This window comes from Harpegnathos saltator, unplaced genomic scaffold (genome assembly GCF_003227715.2).
Source record: "Harpegnathos saltator strain DR-91 unplaced genomic scaffold, Hsal_v8.6 scaffold402, whole genome shotgun sequence".
Classification (NCBI taxonomy): Eukaryota; Metazoa; Arthropoda; class Insecta; order Hymenoptera; family Formicidae; genus Harpegnathos; species Harpegnathos saltator.
Window position 1 is genome coordinate 449931 of NW_020230209.1, and position 20718 is coordinate 470648.

General features: G+C 38.1%; 5 protein-coding genes across 7 annotated transcripts; 3 read left to right on the plus strand and 2 right to left on the minus strand.

The window, feature by feature from the left end:
- Positions 1-657: 657 nt before the first annotated feature.
- Positions 658-5817, plus strand: LOC105183809 (ribosome biogenesis protein BMS1 homolog). Of its 3 annotated transcripts, none has more exons than XM_011142180.3 (3): positions 658-693; positions 984-1885; positions 2283-5817. In XM_011142180.3, the coding sequence occupies exons 1-3, from the start codon at positions 691-693 to the stop codon at positions 5224-5226; spliced, it is 3849 nt and encodes a 1282-aa protein (XP_011140482.2). In that variant the 5' UTR covers positions 658-690; the 3' UTR covers positions 5227-5817. The 3 variants fall into 3 exon arrangements, with proteins under 3 accessions (XP_011140482.2, XP_011140485.2, XP_011140484.2); XM_011142183.3 differs by having other exon boundaries at positions 692-728; XM_011142182.3 differs by lacking the exon at positions 658-693 and adding an exon at positions 740-878.
- Positions 5818-6413: 596 nt separating this feature from the next.
- On the minus strand, positions 6414-8282 carry LOC105183810 (uncharacterized). The gene is made up of 4 exons (XM_025301107.1): positions 8102-8282; positions 7818-8002; positions 6932-7143; positions 6414-6729 (listed from the first exon to the last, which is right to left on the minus strand). The coding sequence occupies exons 1-4, from the start codon at positions 8208-8210 to the stop codon at positions 6546-6548; spliced, it is 690 nt and encodes a 229-aa protein (XP_025156892.1). The 5' UTR covers positions 8211-8282; the 3' UTR covers positions 6414-6545.
- Positions 8283-9436: 1154 nt separating this feature from the next.
- LOC105183815 (differentially expressed in FDCP 6 homolog) lies at positions 9437-13133 on the plus strand. The gene is made up of 9 exons (XM_011142191.3): positions 9437-9857; positions 10038-10157; positions 10356-10559; positions 10631-10746; positions 10820-10943; positions 11026-11367; positions 11450-11651; positions 11727-11882; positions 12005-13133. Exons 1-9 carry the CDS (start codon positions 9759-9761, stop codon positions 12253-12255), a joined length of 1614 nt encoding a protein of 537 aa, XP_011140493.1. The 5' UTR covers positions 9437-9758; the 3' UTR covers positions 12256-13133.
- LOC105183812 (dynein regulatory complex subunit 2) lies at positions 12279-15274 on the plus strand. The gene is made up of 7 exons (XM_011142189.3): positions 12279-12377; positions 13161-13298; positions 13366-13618; positions 13818-14041; positions 14115-14507; positions 14691-14828; positions 14892-15274. Exons 2-7 carry the CDS (start codon positions 13161-13163, stop codon positions 15087-15089), a joined length of 1344 nt encoding a protein of 447 aa, XP_011140491.2. The 5' UTR covers positions 12279-12377; the 3' UTR covers positions 15090-15274.
- On the minus strand, positions 15271-19009 carry thoc5 (THO complex subunit 5). Its single transcript, XM_011142188.3, has 11 exons — positions 18510-19009; positions 18097-18234; positions 17738-17952; positions 17588-17663; positions 17314-17499; positions 17102-17234; positions 16601-16840; positions 16401-16503; positions 16070-16274; positions 15697-15994; positions 15271-15609 (listed from the first exon to the last, which is right to left on the minus strand). Exons 1-11 carry the CDS (start codon positions 18603-18605, stop codon positions 15293-15295), a joined length of 2007 nt encoding a protein of 668 aa, XP_011140490.1. The 5' UTR covers positions 18606-19009; the 3' UTR covers positions 15271-15292.
- Positions 19010-20718: the final 1709 nt, after the last annotated feature.

A 20718-nucleotide genomic window follows, 5' to 3' on the forward strand; every position in this document is an offset into this window, starting at 1 on the left:
AAAGATTTTTTCCAAACATTGGCGGAAAAAAGTGCACGATCAACTATGCGAAAATTCAAGTGAATTCCTTGCAGCATTCCAAGAACTTTTTGTCTTCTGCAATTTTCCCCCAAACCCCACCATTCTCGAGTAAAGAATTCAGAAAGTTTGAAAATTTCAATTTTGGAGGCTGAATAAGTGAAATTAGTTTGCGTTATAAAAAAAATGCTTCAGACAAAAGTTTCATTTTTTTTTACGTAGAATCGATTGCCGATGTGAAAAATAGGGGTTCCTATTTAAGAAAAAAAAGTTGACCTTGAATGACCTTGAACCCTTCACCCGAGGTCAAAATTGTTGATGGCATCGAATGTCCCCCTTAGAACTGAACAACATTTGTCTGACATTTTTTTCTGGAAAATATCCTCGAATTTTATTCAGCCGGCCGGATTAAAATGGGACACCTTGTATATATCTGAAAGTAAAGACAATTCATCTACCTACATATATATTAATAACGAAAATCCAAAGAACTTAATTGCAACTAGCCTTTTAGAGACAACAAATTGAAATATTTCTCTTTCATTATCTCAAAATATTCATTATCTCAAAAATAACTAAAAGCGCGTCAAATTCAAAGCAGAATTGTAAATCTAACTCGACGCATACTCTATGGCTTGTCCAAGATATAACATTTCTCTCTGATGCACTCTGATGGTGAGCACGTGGAATCGGGTGTACATGGGAAACATGTTTGAATAATTAATTTTTTACAAATATGAAAGATAATTTAGTTTTCTTTAATGATTCTAGAAATTTGTGCGAGTAGTTGCGTGTCATAGAAAAAAATATATATAAATTATACCTACATACGCATATATATCGAAAGATATAATTCACAAGTATAACTTTTACATACGTGGTCTTACATGCATGCCGCGCGCTAGTGCTGAATATTCAATTTATTCATTTATGGATAACAACTTACTGAGACATGAATTTTTCAGATAATACAAAAAGTGTGCATACAAGCTACAGCTAGCGAAATGTCTGCAGCGAATGAAACACAAGACTCAACGGCTAAACACAAGACCCACAGGGACCCTAATGCGGGACGTAAGGCGGAAAAGAAGAAAGCAAAGAAAAAGCATGTTCAGGAATTAACAGATAAGCAGAGGAATCCAAAGGCGTTCACATTCAACTCTGCGGTAAAAGCCGAGAGGAGATTCAGGCGTAAGCAGGACATTGAAACCAAAAAGCAGCATATACCTTTAGTCGATAGAACACCTTTGGAACCTCCACCGATCATGGTGGCTGTGGTGGGACCGCCAAAAGTGGGCAAATCTCTGGTTATTCAATGCTTAATCAAAAGCTATGTGAAGCAGCCTTTGACCAACATACTTGGTCCAGTCACTGTTGTATCTGGTAAAAAGCGAAGAATTACTTTTATGGAATGCAACAATGACATCAACAGCATGATAGATATCGCCAAGGTGGCAGATCTGGTACTGCTACTGGTAGATGCATCCTTTGGATTTGAGATGGAAATATTCGAGTTTCTAAATATATGTCAGGTGCATGGTATGCCTAGGGTAATGGGTGTACTCACTCATCTGGACTTGATCAAGAACTCTAAACAAATGAGAAAAACAAAGAAGACACTGAAGCATCGTTTCTGGACAGAGGTATATTCCGGCGCAAAACTGTTCTATCTCTCCGGCTTGCTGCATGACGAGTACCTGCGTATGGAAATTAAGAATCTAGCACGCTTCATATCTGTAATGAAATTCAGGCCCTTGATTTGGCGAACCACTCATCCTTACATTCTTGCTGATAGAATAGAGGATCTGACATCACCAGAATTAATCAGGCAAAATCCAAAAATTGATAGAACAATCAGTTTATATGGGTAAGCACAGAAAATGGAATAAAAGTATTGTATCTTTGTCTAATCTATGTACACACATGTATCAATTACGTCAGAACAGTGCAAAGATATAGATATTATAAATTATTATTAATTAAATTATTATTATAAATTATAAATTATTATAAAATAAAAGAACAATTATTTTTAGAATTTTACCAAATATGTACTTTGCAAACATTTCTAAATCTTGGAGAGCATCTTACATGATGCATGATAACAATTTTTTTGATAGCATTTTTAATAATTTTCATTTTTCTCAAGTATTTTTTCAAGTATTATTGTTTATAAAGATTTATATGAAGTATATAAGATCTTATTTACAATTTATGTATTTGTAATTTATATATTAATAAAATATATAACCGATCTACTTCAGATATGTCAGAGGAATTCCTTTGAATAAAGAGACGTCTGTACACATACCCGGCTGCGGAGACATGAAGATCAAGGACGTGAGCTTTCTACCAGATCCCTGTCCCCTGCCGGAGCAAATCAAGAAACGTGCCCTGGTGGAGAAGGAACGGCTTATCTACGCACCGTTTTCCGGCGTCGGTGGAATAGTCTATGATAAAGACGCCGTCTACGTGGAACTGGGTGGTAGTCATTCCTATAAGGAAGAAGACACTGGAATAGCTAGTGTGTTAATGAACACGCAGGAGACGCTTGACCAGAAACTCCAGCGCAGCGAGCTGCAATTGTTCAGCGACGCCGCACCGATCAAATCACAGGATGTAAACGAGACTATGACACCTTATATAGGCAAATTGGTGGTAGAGAACGGAAGAATTCGTCGGAAAGTGGTATTTAATGATGACAAATCTAGCGATGATGCGGGCGAAAATGTCAATCAAAATGAAAATGAAAACAATGAGAACGACGACAACGATGATGATGTCGACAGTGACGTTGAAAATGAATCGAGCGATGAGGAGACTGTGGAACTTGGAAGTGAGAAGGGCACCAAGAGGAAAAGAACCGAAAAAGACGATACACAGAGTAAAAAGAAGAAAATATCGGCTACTGAAGTTGAAGATGATATGAATCTTGATGAGATTGAATTGATGAAAGATAAGAGGAAGCAAGTTCTCCAAGAAAATACTACGGGAGTGTACCATTCTCTGAGTAAAGAATCAGACGTACTAATCAAGAATAAGGTTTCGGAAGCACTAAGTTTCCTCGAGGCAACTAAGAAGAATGCGAAACAAGACGGCGACGATGAAAGTTTCGACGAGCTTAGTGACGGAGATTCGCGTGCGGGATTAGAGATGGACGATTCGGATCAGACTAGTGATTCCGAGGAGGAAGAACTAGAAGACGAGCAAGAAGACGAAGACAGAGAAGAGCACGAAGAAGAGGAAGAAGAAGAAGAAAAAAAGGAGGAAGAGGAGGAGAAGAAAGTAAAAACGAACAAAAAAGACGGTGAGATGGACGAAAGCAAAGAAGTGGCGGATGAGTTAAAGTGGAAGGTGAACTTAGCCGAGAAGGCGAAACAGGCGTTCATTAATCGCCAGCAAAACAACAAAAATCTGATGAAGCTAGTGTACGATGTGTTGCATAAGAACAACTCGTCGACCAACAAGGAAACGAAGAAAGAAGAGGAAGAGGATGAAGAGGCCGGCGAAGATATAGGTGAGATACTGCGCACGGTTCAAGAGAAGCAAAAGCAAAAAATTCAAGAGCGAGAGTTGCAGAATCAGGAGGAATCAGTTTTCTTCACAACGGAGGACCCGCGTGATTGGTTAGAGGAGGTGAACAAAACGCTATTGATCAACCGTTTTGTGACGGGCAAGTGGAAGGAATCGGAGGATGCTGAGGAGCTTCTGAAGTTGGATGACATGAACGACGATGAGGAGGAGATATATGGCGACTTCGAAGACTTGGAGACTGGGCAGAAGTACGAGGCAACTCGGCCGGCATCCGAAGAGTTGCTAGCGGAGGACGAGATGGATGAAAAAAAGAAGTTGTTGGAGAAGAAGAGAAAGCTGAAAGAACAATTTGACGCGGAGTACGATAACTCGGAGACAAAAACGTACTACGACCAGCTGAAGGCCGAAGTCGAGAGGCAGGCGGGTATCAACAAATCAGAGTTTGAAGGTCTGGACGATGATATGAGGGTACAGCTGGAGGGCTATCGGCCGGGGATGTACGTGCGTGTGGAGATCGAGACGGTGCCGTGCGAACTGATCACACATCTAGACCCGACTTATCCGCTCATCATCGGTGGTCTGCTGCACGGCGAAGAGAACATCGGCTACGTGCAAGCGCGCGTGAAGAAACATCGTTGGTACTCGCGGATCCTTAAGAGCCGCAATCCGCTTATTTTTTCTGTAGGCTGGCGGCGTTTCCAGTCATTGCCGATCTACTCCAAGCTGGAGGATAACCTGCGCCAAAGGATGCTCAAGTACACGCCGGAACACGTGGCGTGTATGAGTCACTTGTGGGGCCCTATCACGCCACAAGGCACCGGAATATTGGCGGTGCAAGACGTTGCAAGCAGAGAGCCAGGCTTCCGCATCGCGGCGACCGGCTCGGTTGTAGAAATGGACAAGAGCACGCAGGTAGTGAAGAAGCTCAAACTGACCGGTGTACCCATGAAGATCTATCGCAAGACCGCGTTCATCAAAGATATGTTCAACAGCGCACTCGAGGTCGCCAAGTTCGAGGGTGCTAGGATTAAAACAGTATCGGGTATCCGTGGGCAGATTAAGAAGGCGGCGGCCAAGCCGGAAGGTTGCTTTCGTGCTACATTCGAAGATAAGATACTGCTGAGCGACATAGTGTTCTGTCGCACGTGGTATAAGATCGACGTGCCGCGCTTCTACAACCCGGTGACATCGCTGCTCTTGCCACCGGCCGAGAAGAATCAATGGCGAGGCATGAAGACTACGGGGCAACTGAAGCGAGAGAGGGACATCCGCGCCGAGGCCAACAGAGATTCCATGTACACGGCGATTCACCGAGAGCCTAAGGTATTCAAACCGCTCTACATACCGCGGAAGTTGCAGAAGGAGTTGCCGTACAGAGACAAGCCAAAGCAGGCCCCGCCGCCGAATCGCAATCCCAAGTTCGGCAAGGGCAGAGTCGCCGTGGTGCGCGAGCCCGAGGAGCGAAAGGTCGCGCGTCTCATGAGAATGATCAGGACGAGTTACGCGCGCAAGCAGCAGCAGACCAAACAGGCGATGACAAAGAGAATCACGGAATATCAAGCGCGAGTTGCAGCGGAAGGAACCAAGAGATTGAAGAAGCAAAGGGAAATGAAGAAAGAGGTATTCAGGAATCTTAGCAAGCTGGAGAAAAAGGAAAAACGAGTAAAAAAGTAAAGTGTTTGGAGAAAAAGAGTGTATATAATGAACGCTGGTTGAACGAATGATCGCCGATAGTGCCGTTGATCTCGTCGGACCCGGCCTCCGCGGTGTTGAAACTGATCTTATTCGTGGGGTGTAGCTTCAAGCGACCGTCGCAATATCGTCGTACACAACAGACCATCTACCTACAATTAAATCTCACTGAGTATATTGTAAATATTGTAAATGAAATTAACGAAACAAATATTGCTTTATATAGAAATATATTTGAAATATTGTTTATGTACATATATTAAAGATATGTAAACTATTTTAGTATTTCTGCTGAAAGAAAATTAAAATTAAAATTGGAGCGCGCACGCGCTGCCCTTCCGGAGTCAATAAATCGCCGGTTAACTGTAGCAATTCGAAGATGAAAAACGTTTGCGTCTCTTTCGGAATTAGCGGAGGCTTCCGATACGTCTCGTCGAGGCAGCCGGAGGTAAATTCCATCCCCTATTCGATCGCGATCGTGCGATCGCCCAGTAATCAGCGTATCGCGAGAACTCGAGTAACCACCAACTTCGCTTCATCGGCCTCATCCTCCCCTCTCTCTCTCTCTCTCTCTCTCTCTCTCTCTCTCTCTCTCTCTCTCTCTCTCTCTCACATTCTCTCTCTCTCTCTCACACATTCTCTCTCTCTCTCTCTCACATTCTCTCACTCACTCTCTCACTCACTCTCTCTCTCATTCTCTCACTCACTCTCTCTCTCTCTCCCTCCCTCCCCCCTCCCTCCCTCTCTCCTTCTCACCCCCCTCTCTCTCTCTACATTATTAATACAACGAATAATTAATTATTTATTAATTATTTCAACTCAGTAGATTGTCGCCATACTTTCCATCGTATGAAACATATGTAAAATTCAAGTATGCTTCAGCAAAAATGACAATAACGAAATGATTTAAGAAACATTTAAAATTAATCTTCAACGCTGTACTAAAACCTTTTATACGTTTGCTTCAATTTCGCATTTTATTAAGAGATAATAACATAGTTTTCGACATAAAATGAACAACTTATAATATATTTTGAGAAAATAACACAATTGACATGTCATGTAAGAACTATATAGTTAATGCATTTTTTGTTTGTTTCTATCATCGCATTTGTAACTAGAATTCTCAATATTTAAATCTCTAATTATTTTCTAGAATTAATCTCTTGAAAAAAAGAAAATAAACTCATACATAGATATAAGTTCGTATATAATTTTTAAATTACGCGAAGTAACGAAGGAATCTAGTATTATGTGGATATACAATTGTTAATAAGTGAGAAACGAAGGAGAGAGAATTTTTATTTTATAAAACAGTTATTTGGGTTCGTGTCTATATCGCAGGAATTCATGGGCATCATATTTTTGCGTTTAGGTGCGGTTGCAGTAGGTATTCGAAAACCGTCAGCGGTTTTATACTGTCTCTTGATGTTCGCTAAGTGCGTAGGTATTACTTCGACGGATTTCATCGATTCTGTGGAATATCTGCGAACAATGAGAAACGTGAAAGAACGTTCAGGGAAATTATTCCTTCGTTTATCAGAAAATAATGTAAAAAGAAATGTGTAAGAAAGAAAAACGATCTACTATGGTTATCAAAAACTTCTGTTTCTATTGTAATCATTTTCGATTCGAACGCGCGTGACAATGGTGTTTGCCGATTGTTCTTCGAGTTTTCGTCTCTTACCCTGAGCTCGAATGAATAAAAATATTAGAATTTTTCGGTGTTTTTATTGTACTCGGCATGTGTCGCGAGGTCTCCCGTTGTACGTCGGAGAACAATAGCTTCTTGTCGAATTTATCCATCTCGATTTTTAAGTTCAAGTACTTGTCGGTGAGTTTTTTCATGACATGTTGCACGGTCAAATAATGATCCTTCAGTATGTCGTACTTTTTCTCCTTAAAAAGCAATCATGGTGACATGAACATGTGAGGATCATAAAAACAAAATAAGGTACACTCTAAACTCTAAAGTGAAAAAGAGGGAAAAGAAGAACACAGCCTGCAAATTGTGAATTCTAAATTCTAAAGGGACGAAGAAAAAATGACCTGCGAGAAACAGTTAAATATATTTTAAATATGTTTTAAATATGTTATAAATATAACATCATATTTGTCTTTCATATGAACCAAGTTAAACTCAAATACAAAAACCGTGGTTAAATGATAACCAAAATCTTATTTGTTTCAGATATAGAATCAAATTTAGGACTCAGTTTTTGTTAGGTGCATATTAAATATTAATATAATCTGTATATACGTCTGGACCAAGTTAATCTAATCGCTGGATCATATTTAAATTTAATTTAGATGCATATTAAAAACATATTTGAATTAAGTTACTTTTTAATTTAATATTTATTAACTTTATAATTCAATTTTATTTAATATTAATTAATTTAATATTTTAATTTAATTTAATATTTAATATTTTAATATTTTTAATTTAATATTTCTTATTTTAATCTGACTTATAAAGAACAAATATGAACTATATTTAAAACATATTCAACTGCTTTTCGTGGGGAGAGATAGCCTCTTATGTGTGTATGTGTGTATGTGTATGTACGTACAAGTTCGAGAAAGCGCTGCATAGTTATTTTCATCTGTCGGTTTCGAAACTCGTTGACTTTTAACAGGATCTCGAGAGTTTCGGCGAATGGCACGAATAATTGGCGCACGTTGGGATCCTTCAATGGCTCTTTCAGTGTCACGGATATGAAGCCGATGTACCCGCATTGCGTGCACTGCTTCTTGGCTGCAAAAGTGCGACAGGAACGAGATGATTTTGCGGAGAGTTACGGATGATGGAGAATCGTGACGTCGTTTTCACAAGACTCGCTCTCAGTACGAATACCTTGTTGCAAGCAATCCTGGCAGTAAATATGTCCGCATTGCGTTATATTATACGGCTGTTTCCCTCTGTACATCGGGGCGAAGCATTTATTGCATATTAACGTATCCATGTGTGAAAAAGTATCGCAACTGGAAAAGTACGAGACGTGTGACTCGAGAGATCAACATTTTTTTTCCCGCGACTTACGAGTACTACTTTGAAGCCGGAAGTGATATTCTTACTCGCATCGCGATGTATTCTCTCCCGTCTCGTTGAAATTATAATACATTATACATTTAGAATGAAATAATTAAAACTTACTTACACTCCAAATGTATCAATTGGACGAATCAAATTCTATTTCTTTCAATATAACGGAATAGACGATAATCGTGGGCGGCGATTCCACACAAATTTCAAAATGGCGCCAAACATGGCGGCGCGAAACTGGCCGTGTTCCGAAGTTCACTGCCAGTACTGAAATATATAGTTTGTGTCACTCAAACTATAAATTTTCAGCGCTGACAGTGAATATCGGAACGCAGCCACAGGGTCTGTTCTTTTTAGCTGCACTGCTAAACCGGTGCAACAAGTTAAGCCCTAAACACAATGCCAGGCAACAGGCAATAAGAATAAAAATAGACCAATCACAATCGACTATTACAAGAATAATCTATTGTGATTGGTCTATTTTTATTCTTACTGCCGTTGCCTGACATTGTGTTTAGGGCTTTAGAGTGAGAAATATATAGTTGTCTCATTCTAACTTGTTGCACTAGTTCAGCAGTGCAGTTAAAAAGAACAGACCATCTATATACACAAGCTGCGTTTCAATGATCACTGCCAGCACTGAAAATCTATAGTGTACGTGACATAAACTATATATTTTCTGTACTGGCAGCGAATTTTGGAACACGGCCTTCGTATCTCGTCGGTGACCGCAAACTTCAATGGCAATGACTAATTTTTAACATTTATTTAATTTAATAATGTTCAACAGGATGTAATTCCGGTACGAATAACGATAACGAAATAGTTCGAACAGAATCTATAGTTTGAAGCTTTTTTGATTTCCGTGCCTTACGACGTTTTGATTGTTTTCAGCTGAAATATGCCGAATTAAGTAAGAAATAAAGCAGTCACTTTACTCTTGCATTTCATATTGTGAAAAATTAATAAACTTTAGACTCACAAATATATCTGGAAACTGAGAACTTCGAATTGTAAAACGCTTCTCGAGACACGTTATCGTTATTTTCACCGAAATTACAGCCTATTGAATTTATTTAACGGCAAGTCAAATAAACTTTTTAATTTCAAGTAGCACGACACAACGATGAATCAGACAGATATTTGATTTTCGTATAATATCAATGACAAATCTCAAGTGAATTTTTCTCTTCAAAGACGACTAAAATAATAGAACAGAAGGATTTCCTTATAGACGTGAACAGCACTTGTGTGTATCATTTTTGACGCGAGAAATAAGAGTGAGCGATAGACATTACAGGAGACAGCCACCTTTGGCCATTTAGAGAAGTGCGGAGTGTAGAAGAAAGGGTAAAACGCCATTTAAAGTATGTGCTCGTCAAAGCACGATAACAAAGGCAGCGTAGAAAACAGATAGGGAACGGACGGATAAACACCTGTTGGTTCTGCGGAGCTGCCGCGAACCGCAATGACCCACCTGTTCAAGAACCTAACCAACAGCATTTGGCATGCATTCCATGCATTGCAGGCCGATTCTGGTAACACAGTTGCCAAGTCAAAGTTAAAGGTAAATGTCGAAAAAGTAGCTCAGGCTGCAAGTCACAATATGTGAGTCATATTTGATAACTAGTCTTATTCTTCTTTCTTTATGTTTATTAATTTACATATTTTGGTTTAATTTATATCTTGATTAGTCTATTTAGGTACTATGGAAGGTTTATTCTGCATATTTGTTATCTGTCTACAGGTTCTAACAGCCAATATCGGTACATTAATGGACTTGTACGGTGTGGAGAAGGGTCTAGAGCATTATCGGAGCACCCAGTATCTAACATTTGATCAGTACACCTATTATTTGCAGAAAGAAGTAAGATACTGTGAAATTAAAAATCAGTGAGTTACTTGGACAAAACTGAGCAAATGCTAATGCTGATGCTTCTTGAGCGAGAAATATATTTAGGATTTTTCTTCTTTCCTTTATTAAGGGCATTTGCATTGCTTCAAACAGTCCAGCCTAATGTATGTTATAACAAGTATCGCTAACTTGAAGTTATTACTGACTTAGGTGTTTTCTTCTGTTACTGATGCTACTTCTATACAAACGCTAAGAGCACTAGAAGAAGGAATAGATGAGATCTGCTGGTTGATTTGTAAGAAAGTATATTTGGAGAGGTCTCATCCAGTCTTTGAGGATCACAGTGTCTATCAGTTGTTTAGAATTTACTGTCTGCTTGCTGAAACTGAACCAGATGCAACAGATGCTTATCTGGTTTGTTGTTTTTATTATAAACAAGATACCTATTATGATTCAGTATTTAACACGTCATCCTTTTAACGTAGATAACAATGCACGGCGACGAAGTGGCTCGAATTGCTTCCCATCTTGTGATGTCTCTGGGCCTGCAATGGGACGCAGTAGATTTCTCAGCTCTATCAGCGGCTATCGGGATGTTTAGGTAGTTTTATATTTATTCATTTAAACGTAAAATCGCAAACAAACATTTTGCTTATGAGAAATATTCCTCCAAGGTTCTCTACATTTCTGGCAGTTCTTGAATCCAAATACAGTGGTGGCAACACATTGGATACTGTCGCGTTAACAGAAGCAATCGACGACCTGTACCAGATATATGTGGAGAACGTGGTGAAGAAGGTAAATCAAAGTTTCAAAAAGGTTACACAATTAAAGTTTGCATAATAAATGGGTCACAAATTAAATAGAAATGATGTTACAGGGATATTTGATGAAAAAAGGTTTTCTATTGCCGACGTTGCGATACTTCTGGTTCGTGTTGCGTCCCGGCGAATTGACATATTATAAAGACTCTCAACAAAAAGACCCATCAGGATTAATACTGTTGAACGCCAACTGCTGGGCTGATGCGTCAGTCAATAGTGGCAAACCTGATAGAAGATTCATGCTCAGTACTCCTGAGCACAGATGCATTGAGTTGGTGGCAGAAGACCATAAGGGCAGGCTTCAGTGGCTCGCAGCTTTGCAAATTGCCATTCAGCACTCAGGCGAGAAGATAGGTTACCAAAGGAGTTTGGCTAATCAGAGGAGATCCTTACGACAGGTATGATCGACAATGAAAATCTAATGAGATGTATATTATTGCTACGAATATATTAATGTTCTTTCTTTGATATTTACATCAGGCAATTAAACAAGAGAAAGAGGAGACCAAGCTGGAGCTTCAGCACGAAAGACAAGCTAGAGTTGCAGCCGAAATACAGGCTCGGAAACTGGAAGCTCTGTCGAAGGAGGAATGTGCCAAGGTACAACAGCTGGAGGATGTGAAGCATAAGCTGGAGTTGCTATTACAGGAGGAGAAACAAGCTTTACGTGATGAGGAGATAGGTGAGAGTACATTTATTTTATATCATGCTACATTTCTTCTAGATCACATTTAAATATATTACACATATCACACAGTACGAAGTCTGCAAGCGAGAGTTTTACGTGAGGAATGGGAAAAAAGGGAGCAACTGGAGAAACTGCAGGAGGAGCAGCAGAAACTACTGGAAATGGAAAAAATGAAGAGACTGGAGTTTGAGCGAATGCAACAGGAGAACGAGCGACAATTGCAAGGTCTGTAAGCTCTTCTCCTTGCTCAGGAGCTTCATACTCCTTGTGTGAATGTATATTTTGTCTTATATCTTTACTTTAAGACTTCATTTTATATAATTCTATTCTTTTATTTTAATTTGTAGAGGCCGATTTAAGACTGCAACAACTAGAGGCAGAGAGACAAAATTTGGACACTGAACTGCGAGCCGCGCGCGAGAAGGTAAAACGCGCTGAGGAGGCTCAGCTTCTGCTGGAGGCTCAAATTTTGGCGCGACCGCTAAGAGGAGGTGAGAGAATCAGACGCACTCAGAGCTTCATACCGACAACGAAGGAAAGGCCGCTTTTGGAAAAGCTCGAAAGCAGCAGACCCATGACGCTGCATAAAAATCTCTGATGCATGTGGGCGCCAGAAGGTCGAAAAAGAAAACACAGCATTTATCGCTCGAGTTGCATTTAAATCTTCCACCAAATAGAACGACACAAAGAGCCTGGTAGAAACTATTATAGGGTTGAAAGGTAACTATACCTTATCTTCGCGAGGAATACCCATAAGATTTTCCAAGTGTAATCAGGGTACGAATTCGACACACAGTTCCTTATTCCTCTCGTCCACTTACCTTGTGTCCGCAAACTTAGCCAAAAAATATTGGTATTTTATAGGATTACTATTGCGTGTATACGAGAAGATTACGCGAAGAAGTATACGCGAATCTCTCCATTCTTGATCGTCTTAAAAGTAACGCAATGTTTGCAGATTTTAGAAATCTGAACCATACTTCCACACTTCTGTGACACATATTATACACACGAACACCACATGTACATCAGATAGTGTAGATATATTTTGTTCTTGATCATCTTTACTGAAGTAAGAAAATATTTAACGCAAATTTAATCCTAATTCCGTTGAGATGTGTATACAAAACTGCAAGATATTTTCTCTAATATATACGCGCGCATATAAAATATTTTTAATATCTTATATAAAACAGAGAGACTCTAAAGCTTTCCGAATATAGGCGGAAAAACATTTCCTAATATTTTATCCGAGTCAAATTGGATTTCTTATTTGAGTCGGATAAGATTTTACAATATTTTTATATAAGTGATGTAAAATCAGTTTTTACTAATTAAATAAGTAGAGCTTGATCGTTATTGATCAAACATATACTGCACATGGCTGACCGCGGCAGTCCCAGTGTGTTGTTATCCTTGAGAAGAATTTGTATCTTGTTAAAAATAAACGATCTGAATACTAATTTATAAAAAAGGAATATAAGATCATTTATTCGCCACAAGATGCCGAGAAAAAAGGGAAAAGGAAATAAGTTAGCTCGCATGAGCGACGAGGAACGCGCTCGTTACTTGCAGCATCGAGCCGAATTGGAATTAGAAGCAAAACGACGCAAGCAACAGCTGATTGCAGCTTTTACAAAGGTACTGTGAGTACATAATTAAAAAAACGTGAATGCGACTTTGTAAACGGAATATTTTTCGGACGTAGAACAAGCTAAAACGCGAAGAGGCGTTCTCTCGATTGAACACCGCGAAAATCAACGAACAATGGAGGTTTATTCTACGACGAATCAAGTGCAAAGAGCTTCACGAAAACGTAGAATATTTGTGGAAGAATTTCGATCGCATGATGAAGACGAAAGATTCGATAATACAACGCTTGTATAACGAGCTAGACGCGGCAGATGTGGATCACAGAAGACTACAAGAGGCTCATATTCAGATAATGGATTTCGTATTCGGTAGCTCACACGTGTAGCATATCTAAAATCAAACAAATTTGAATTTATGCACCGAACAGTCGAATATTCTAATTTATTATCATAAGGATTCTAATTTTAAGTCTCACATATATGTATATATAAAATTTCAAGCATCACTCTGATCTTAATTTTTGTAAAATTTATTAATATATTAATGGACTTGCTAATATACGCATAGGAAAGTACAAGCAAAGATGCACTCGTCTGTATGAATCCTTCGTACGTGAGCGCAATCATATTGTTTTGAACGAAGTGAAAGAATTGAATGAAATACGAAAAAACCTAGAACAACGTTGCGAACAAGTGCAGAGTATCATCTTCGAGCAAGACAAGCAGATAGAAAACGCATTGATGCAAACGAAGATTCAGAACGCAGTTAACACGTACAGCATCGTGTATCTGGTACGGGTTTATATCTTATCGTTATCTTTGTGATACAAATTGATATCGACCCTTTGAACCAAAAATATTTCAGAAGGAGGATTCCGTATCGCATTTGATGCAATACACCTCTAACGAGATTGAGAAATTGTGGCGGCAGCTGAACGAGACGATAACCGAGTACGAGAGGAACACGAGAGACAAGAGAAAACAGTACGAATACTTGAAGGAACAAGACGATGCTCATCATGCGGACGTGGCGCAATACCCGAGATTGCACACGCAATTACAGGGCGCGATCAAGAACCTCAGGCAGGACACACAAGCGTTATCGGAGAAACGCGAGCAGACTATAACGGAACTCAAGGATCACATCGTGCGTATGGGAAAGAAACTTCAGAGTTTGAGACAGGAATTCTCTATGGCTCGAATGTTGGACGCCACACAGTTGAAGAAATTAACCATTATCAGCGCCAGTGTTCTGAAAGTAAGAAGATACACCTTCCTTACTCTTCTGCGGGTTTTACACGCGGGGAAAAATAATTATTGTCAAAAGTTATTAAATTGAATTGTTATCGTTATCGTAATCGTTGTATACGCTAAGCTGCAATTATCGGAGAGTTTAGCTGTTACATCTTAAAACGCATCTTCGAAGTTGCTCGATTTGCAGGAGTTGCAGAGGATTTCAGAGAAGGGCACGATGTTGCTTTCGTTGCTGAAGATGTGTTCGAACTTGGAGCCGTTTTCGTTGACCGTTCAAAGATACACTTTGCGCGACACAGGATCTAGGAGAGCTTTCACCAGCTGCGTGAGTATCGAGCGTGAGGAACGAATGTTAAGACAGTTGCGCGATACGAGATTGCTTTCGTAGATGTCGGAGCCGTTCGACAAGCTGGAGAAGTTTTGGGAGCAGTACAATTACATTAAGGCCGACAACATATTTATGAGAAAGGAGTGTGACAAGTTGTCGTTCGAGAACAAACAATTGAGGAACACGTTACGCACGTATCTCATAACAGTTTCCAGAACTCCGGCTGCACGGCCATTTGCATCTGTTATCGTATCGTGAATGTACTCGCATTCCCATCGTATCTAGAGAGAGAAGTTCGACATTCTTGCACGAGAATCACTGAAAACATATACGTGTTCGGGTATCTGAAGTGAAACGAATTTCGTATCAATACTTTTCTCATGATTAGTAGTCTAATCTCTTTGTACATACGACACGCTGGAAAATCAAGGAGCGGATATTAAGAGAGAAAAATTTATTATCTAACGGTGAGTAAATATGCCTCCTCCCAGCGGCAAATATTTGTACGGTCGAGAGCGAGTCCTCCCTCTCACAGGATGGAAGAAAATCTTCTCTTTCGGCGCCATGCTCTCTGTCTCCAAATAGATATCGAAACAAGCCCTCAAACGCTGGATCTGCGCGACTAACGTCGGTGATTTCGTCCACATCACGTTAACTTCTCTTTCGATGTCTCTAACGATATCGGCAGATGCTGGAACCATGGGGCTGATGCTCACGTTGAATATCGGCGCGATTTTCGGGTAATCGGGTTTAATGGCGATTCTCGCCACGAGCTCACCTAAGAGAATATTTTAAACGTATAACATTCTATGTTTCATTACACATTCATTTCGTGATTGATTCTCAATACTGAAGATAATCTTACTGCTTCCACGACGAAATATAGCCTCATAGAAGATATCTATAGATGACAGCAGTTCCCGCTGACAAAAATTAGGCGAGGATACGTAATTTGAGTAATTTTTCCAAGTTATGGTCATGAAACGGTGCAACGACGTGGAGATCTTCTGCGGCATCGGATCTGTCGTACTAACGAGGATTGGTAAATTGCCAGACTCCAGGTGTCGTATTTCCTTACACAAGTCCAATCTTGCTTTCACGCGCTGTTTAATCTCCTTCAATACACTTTCGACGCAGTCTTGACTCAATTCTTGACTCGTGAGCTGTATAGAAATGGTAAATTTGCATTTTAGCTGAACAGAACGGTGATCTGATCACGTTTACTGATCGACATGTACCTTTTGTTCGCGTATATTCGATGAAACAAATGTCAGACCAGCCATTCTTTGCGCCCATTTATAGGGAATGCCTAGTCCCAATAACGATAGCGGACCCGTTATGTTATAGCGTGATAGTTGATACTGATTGGCAGGATTTGGACTCTCCAACCCCAGATCCCGTGGATACAATTCTCGGAGAATCGATTCAGATATTAACATATCCCTGTTGGTTGAACGTAAAATGAAAAATTTCTAAGTAAAGCGAATCCATTTCACATCGAAATACTCTCACTATGGTGTGCGTGTATGTGTGTGTGTGTTAGTATTTAAATAATCAGATTTCACATACCCAGCACTAATACCTCCCAATTCTTCTGTGTCAAGTTTTGACTCTACTGTAACTACTTTTAAATAAATCAGGTAATAGAAATGCAAAGTCAATTTCGTTTCACCTAAAAAATACAACTTTGTTAAATTTTTTAGTTCATATCGAATATATTTTAAATAATTGGGTTTCCTATAAAATATGTAGATCTATCTGTAATTTACCTTTGAAAGTGATCACAATTTTTACATGCAATGGGTGTCGTTGCATTAATTTTGATCTTTTCTCTTCTTGTCTAGCTTCACGAGATAATCTATGATGTCTTTTTTTGTGCACTGGTGTTTCCTCCACGATATTCTCCGATTGATTTTCAGTGTCTGAATCGGATTCCTGTAGACCATCCTGACTATTTGCACGTTTTGCCTCATCCTCATCACCTTCTACTTTGACTAGCAATGTACTATCTATAAAGATATGAGTAGCCGCTGCTATGAAATTTTCATTTGCGGAATGGTTACATATGCTTATATTTTAATATATATGTATTATATACGTATCATATAATAATTATAAGCACATAAAATATTATGTACTTATATTTACATATATGTAATATGTTTTTTTTTATATAAGCAAAGATATTTGATTATATTGTAATCATAATTTATATATTGCTATATATTAATTACATTAATATCGATATTGAATATTCCTATTAATCATACCATAAGCATCCCTATAGGCAGATACTTTCGCATACAGGACATAAAGTGGTGATGCGAGTAACGATGCCTTTTGATGCTCCTGACGAATTCTATCGAGCGGCAATCCAAGACTTTCTTGCAATGGTTTGCTTGCCTGTAACATGTGAGAAATTTAATTTCCTAACTGTACAAACGTTTGATAAAAGAATTTATAAACAGAAATAGACTGCTACTTCTAATATGGAACGTAGCTGTGGCGCGAGATTATCCAAACGTGTTTGTTTTGTATCAATGCTAGCTGCTACTGCTTTTTTACTTTCTGTTAGTTCATCGCACAATGCCGCCAATTGTTTCCTTTGTGTCAGTTCCCATTCCAAACGTGCCAACCTTAATTGATGTGGATTGTTTTTTGTTATTTTCTAAAATACATATATAGACACTCATTGTAATTGAATAACAGCTTATTTAAATCATATTTTTTGTAAGTTGCATATAAAAGATACATACAGGCCGTGAAATATTTTCAGGAGCGTCTTTGTAAAATTCTTCTTCTGAAACAAGTTCTATTAACTCGTCTTTAGATCTGTATATTAAAGACATAATTTGTTAATCAAATACGATAAAACTTTATAAATGCTTTCATATAAAAGAATTTACTTGAACTGAAGACATTTGATAACTTCTTTCTTCAAATGCATTACTTCATACAGTAAGTTCTGTAAATGCAGATGTTTGCTGTCTACACTGCTTTTTGCTGTCACAAGAGAATCACGTGCAAATTTGGTACGAAATTTCTCCATGCGATTTAGCTTCTTTAATTCTATAAAATGCAAGGATGTCTGGATTTGCAGTTCACGAATTTCATCCTTTGCCTGTAATGTTATCAGTCTTATTATACTTCAAAAAAATTTATTAAAATTTATTAAATTTATTAAATATTTATTAAATTTATTAAAAATTTATTAAATTTATTAAAAATAGTGAAGTAATAGCCAACAATTAACTTTGTTACCAACATTTGAGTCTCCGCTGGATTTCAATTTAGCTACTTTACTCATTGCAGTTCGAATATTATTGCAAGTTGTCAGGAAGGATTCGGAATCATTCTCAGGCAATCTTTCAATGGCTTCCTTTTCTTCATGACTAATTATTGTCTAGAATACGACATTAATAAATTACATAAAAGATCACTTGATTCTACCTATAATTAATAATAATTATTTAGATGAAGATTCTTACACAGTTAAGGTTTGTTTTCTATTGAACTAACTATGTTATCTTATAATTTCTTTTTCTCCCAAAATATGTATATTTATTTTATATGTATATTTATTTTTTTTTAATTCCAAAAATGTACATTAGTTTAACGATAGAAAACAAACTTCTAGTTAATGAACAAATATTAAAACAGTTTTCAATATTTACATACTTTGTACATGTCTCCATCTTTCACTGTGGTTCCACCGCATCCGCTTACAGATTTCCTCCTTTTCTTTGTACCATCTGTTTCATTTTCTTTGCCCATTCTGTCGATTATACGTATTAAATTATATTTTTATTAATCAAATTTTAAAATATGTACTTCCGTCAACAATATATCGCGGAAAGTCAGTAAAGAAAGAGGTTAGACCCAGTGATGACAAGTCGTAGGAAAAGTCGCGCACGCGCACTGAGCAAACACTGTAGTAGCTTCACGGACCAGTGCTGAGAGATCCAAAGAATTTCCCACGCTACAGCGCATGCCTGAAATGACGTAAGCTACATATATGTCAAAACCACTGACCACTGACGGTTTAAAACGCATGATAGAGGATCCATGGAGGGGCCCGCGCAAAATATCTGTGTCTTCCGTAGTTGCTTTCCCACGTTTCTTCCGCGAGTGCGTGGTTTAGAGTTGGGGCCAGAGCACAGACTTCTGCACAACGCATAATACACAACGCATAAGAGAATCAACCAATCACAGTTCTTCATTTCTGTCCTGAGGAGGGAAATGAAGGGCCAGAGCACATACTTCTGCATAACACATAATACACAACGCATAAGAGAATCAACCAATCAGAGTTCTTCATTTCTATCCTGAGGTGGGAAATGAAGAAAACTAATTGGTTTATTCTCTTATGCATTATGTATTATGCGTTATGCAAAGGCCTGTGCTCTTGCCCGAAGAAAACTAATTGATTTATTCTCTTATGCGTTATGTATTATGTGTTAGGCAAAAGCCTGTGCTCTTGCCCTTAGGTTACCCAGTAAACATTAAATATGTTATATTTATGTTACGTCACATCAACATTATAATTTCTTAATATCATTAATTAATGTAATGTAAATGTTACTTAGTGTTTATATGTAGTGTGTAAGAATAGTGATAGTGCAATCAGTGATATCATAGTGCAATTATAGTGTTCATTTTTTGTTAAATAAAATATTAAGTGCTGTGAAAATGGATGACCAACCTTCAACCAGTGGCATCGAGAAGAGGAAAGTTGGAGCACAAAAATTTAGAACAGCGTGGTTAGGTATGAATATTTTTAAAGATTAGTTGACATGACATCAGGTACGTTCAATAACAGTGAAAGTGTGTGATATTAAACACATTTACATATCATTAATGATAGTACTAAATATTATGTTCAATATTAAGTTCAACATTAACATAAGTATTCTTTTTAACGTTTATTTGTTTTGTACAATTTTATTGTAAGAATATTAGTAAGGTTTTTCTGCAGTTTCCCTTGCTATTACAACAAATGTTGGTATTCATATATTATTTTTCTGCAGTTATTAAAAAATAAAATTATATGTTTATTATTAATTATGAATAGTATTCTGTTTCTTTCACAGACCTTTCTATTATCCCTACAATTCCTTCATATTTTCTTTCAAACCAGGGATCTTATGTCCGTATTAGACTATAGATTGAAAATTACAGTTGGACCAACTTAAATAACCAAGATTTAAGCCAGCGGCACACGGTGCTTGTTTTCATGCTGGATTGCTTACTGGATGAAAATACTGCGTTCTGATTGGTGCATTTCCATCCATCTTCGGAAATAAACCAATCAGAACGCAGTATTTTCATCCAGCAAGCAATCCATCACGAAAATAAGTACCGTGTGCCGCTGGCTTTAGATTACCTGATTTATGCGATTGCAATTTTTAATCCATAGTATCCTACGGGCGAAAAAATACCTTTAAATTAATACGGTACTGAGGCTCCCACAGCGTTTGCTCAATGCGCATGCCCGGAAATTCTCTGGATCTCCCAGCACTGTCACGAACATATATATTTGAAGGTACCGTTAGGTCCCCACTATGAAAGAAATGTGAAGGAAATTATAGGGAACGAAAAAAGCTTCTGTTCAATAAATATAATAATATAGTTTATATATGAATAATAAAAGATAATAATAAAACTTATTAATTTGTAATTTTTTTACATTTGCAGCCAATATATTATATTTATTATTCCTATTGCACTTATTATCACAGTTCTTTCTTAACTTATCACTACATTTATCGCTACACTTATTTATTATAACATTTTACAGTATGAATATATAACCTAAGTATTCACGAGAAAAACGCGAAACAACTGTAATGGATAGCCACGCGGGACCTTTCGCGCGCATTATTTGCAC

Excerpts from the sequence above, each read along its gene's own strand:
- LOC105183809 (XM_011142180.3), top strand. Across the intron at positions 1,886-2,282 it reads AGAACAATCAGTTTATATGG|ATATGTCAGAGGAATTCCTT; the intron begins GTAAGCACAGAA and ends GATCTACTTCAG.
- LOC105183810 (XM_025301107.1), bottom strand. The coding sequence starts at position 8,210 with ATGGATACGTTAATATGCAATAAATGCTTCGCCCCGATGTACAGAGGG. Across the intron at positions 8,003-8,101 it reads CCAGGATTGCTTGCAACAAG|CCAAGAAGCAGTGCACGCAA; the intron begins GTATTCGTACTG and ends GCACTTTTGCAG. Across the intron at positions 6,730-6,931 it reads TTTATTCATTCGAGCTCAGG|ATATTCCACAGAATCGATGA; the intron begins GTAAGAGACGAA and ends CATTGTTCGCAG.
- LOC105183815 (XM_011142191.3), top strand. The coding sequence starts at position 9,759 with ATGACCCACCTGTTCAAGAACCTAACCAACAGCATTTGGCATGCATTC. Across the intron at positions 10,560-10,630 it reads ATGCAACAGATGCTTATCTG|ATAACAATGCACGGCGACGA; the intron begins GTTTGTTGTTTT and ends CTTTTAACGTAG. Across the intron at positions 10,944-11,025 it reads TGGAGAACGTGGTGAAGAAG|GGATATTTGATGAAAAAAGG; the intron begins GTAAATCAAAGT and ends ATGATGTTACAG.
- thoc5 (XM_011142188.3), bottom strand. The coding sequence starts at position 18,605 with ATGGGCAAAGAAAATGAAACAGATGGTACAAAGAAAAGGAGGAAATCT. Across the intron at positions 17,235-17,313 it reads AGCTACGTTCCATATTAGAA|GCAAGCAAACCATTGCAAGA; the intron begins GTAGCAGTCTAT and ends CACATGTTACAG. Across the intron at positions 16,275-16,400 it reads TTGGGAGGTATTAGTGCTGG|GGATATGTTAATATCTGAAT; the intron begins GTATGTGAAATC and ends TTCAACCAACAG.
- LOC105183812 (XM_011142189.3), top strand. The coding sequence starts at position 13,161 with ATGCCGAGAAAAAAGGGAAAAGGAAATAAGTTAGCTCGCATGAGCGAC. Across the intron at positions 13,619-13,817 it reads GATAATGGATTTCGTATTCG|GAAAGTACAAGCAAAGATGC; the intron begins GTAGCTCACACG and ends ATATACGCATAG. Across the intron at positions 14,508-14,690 it reads TCAGCGCCAGTGTTCTGAAA|GAGTTGCAGAGGATTTCAGA; the intron begins GTAAGAAGATAC and ends CTCGATTTGCAG.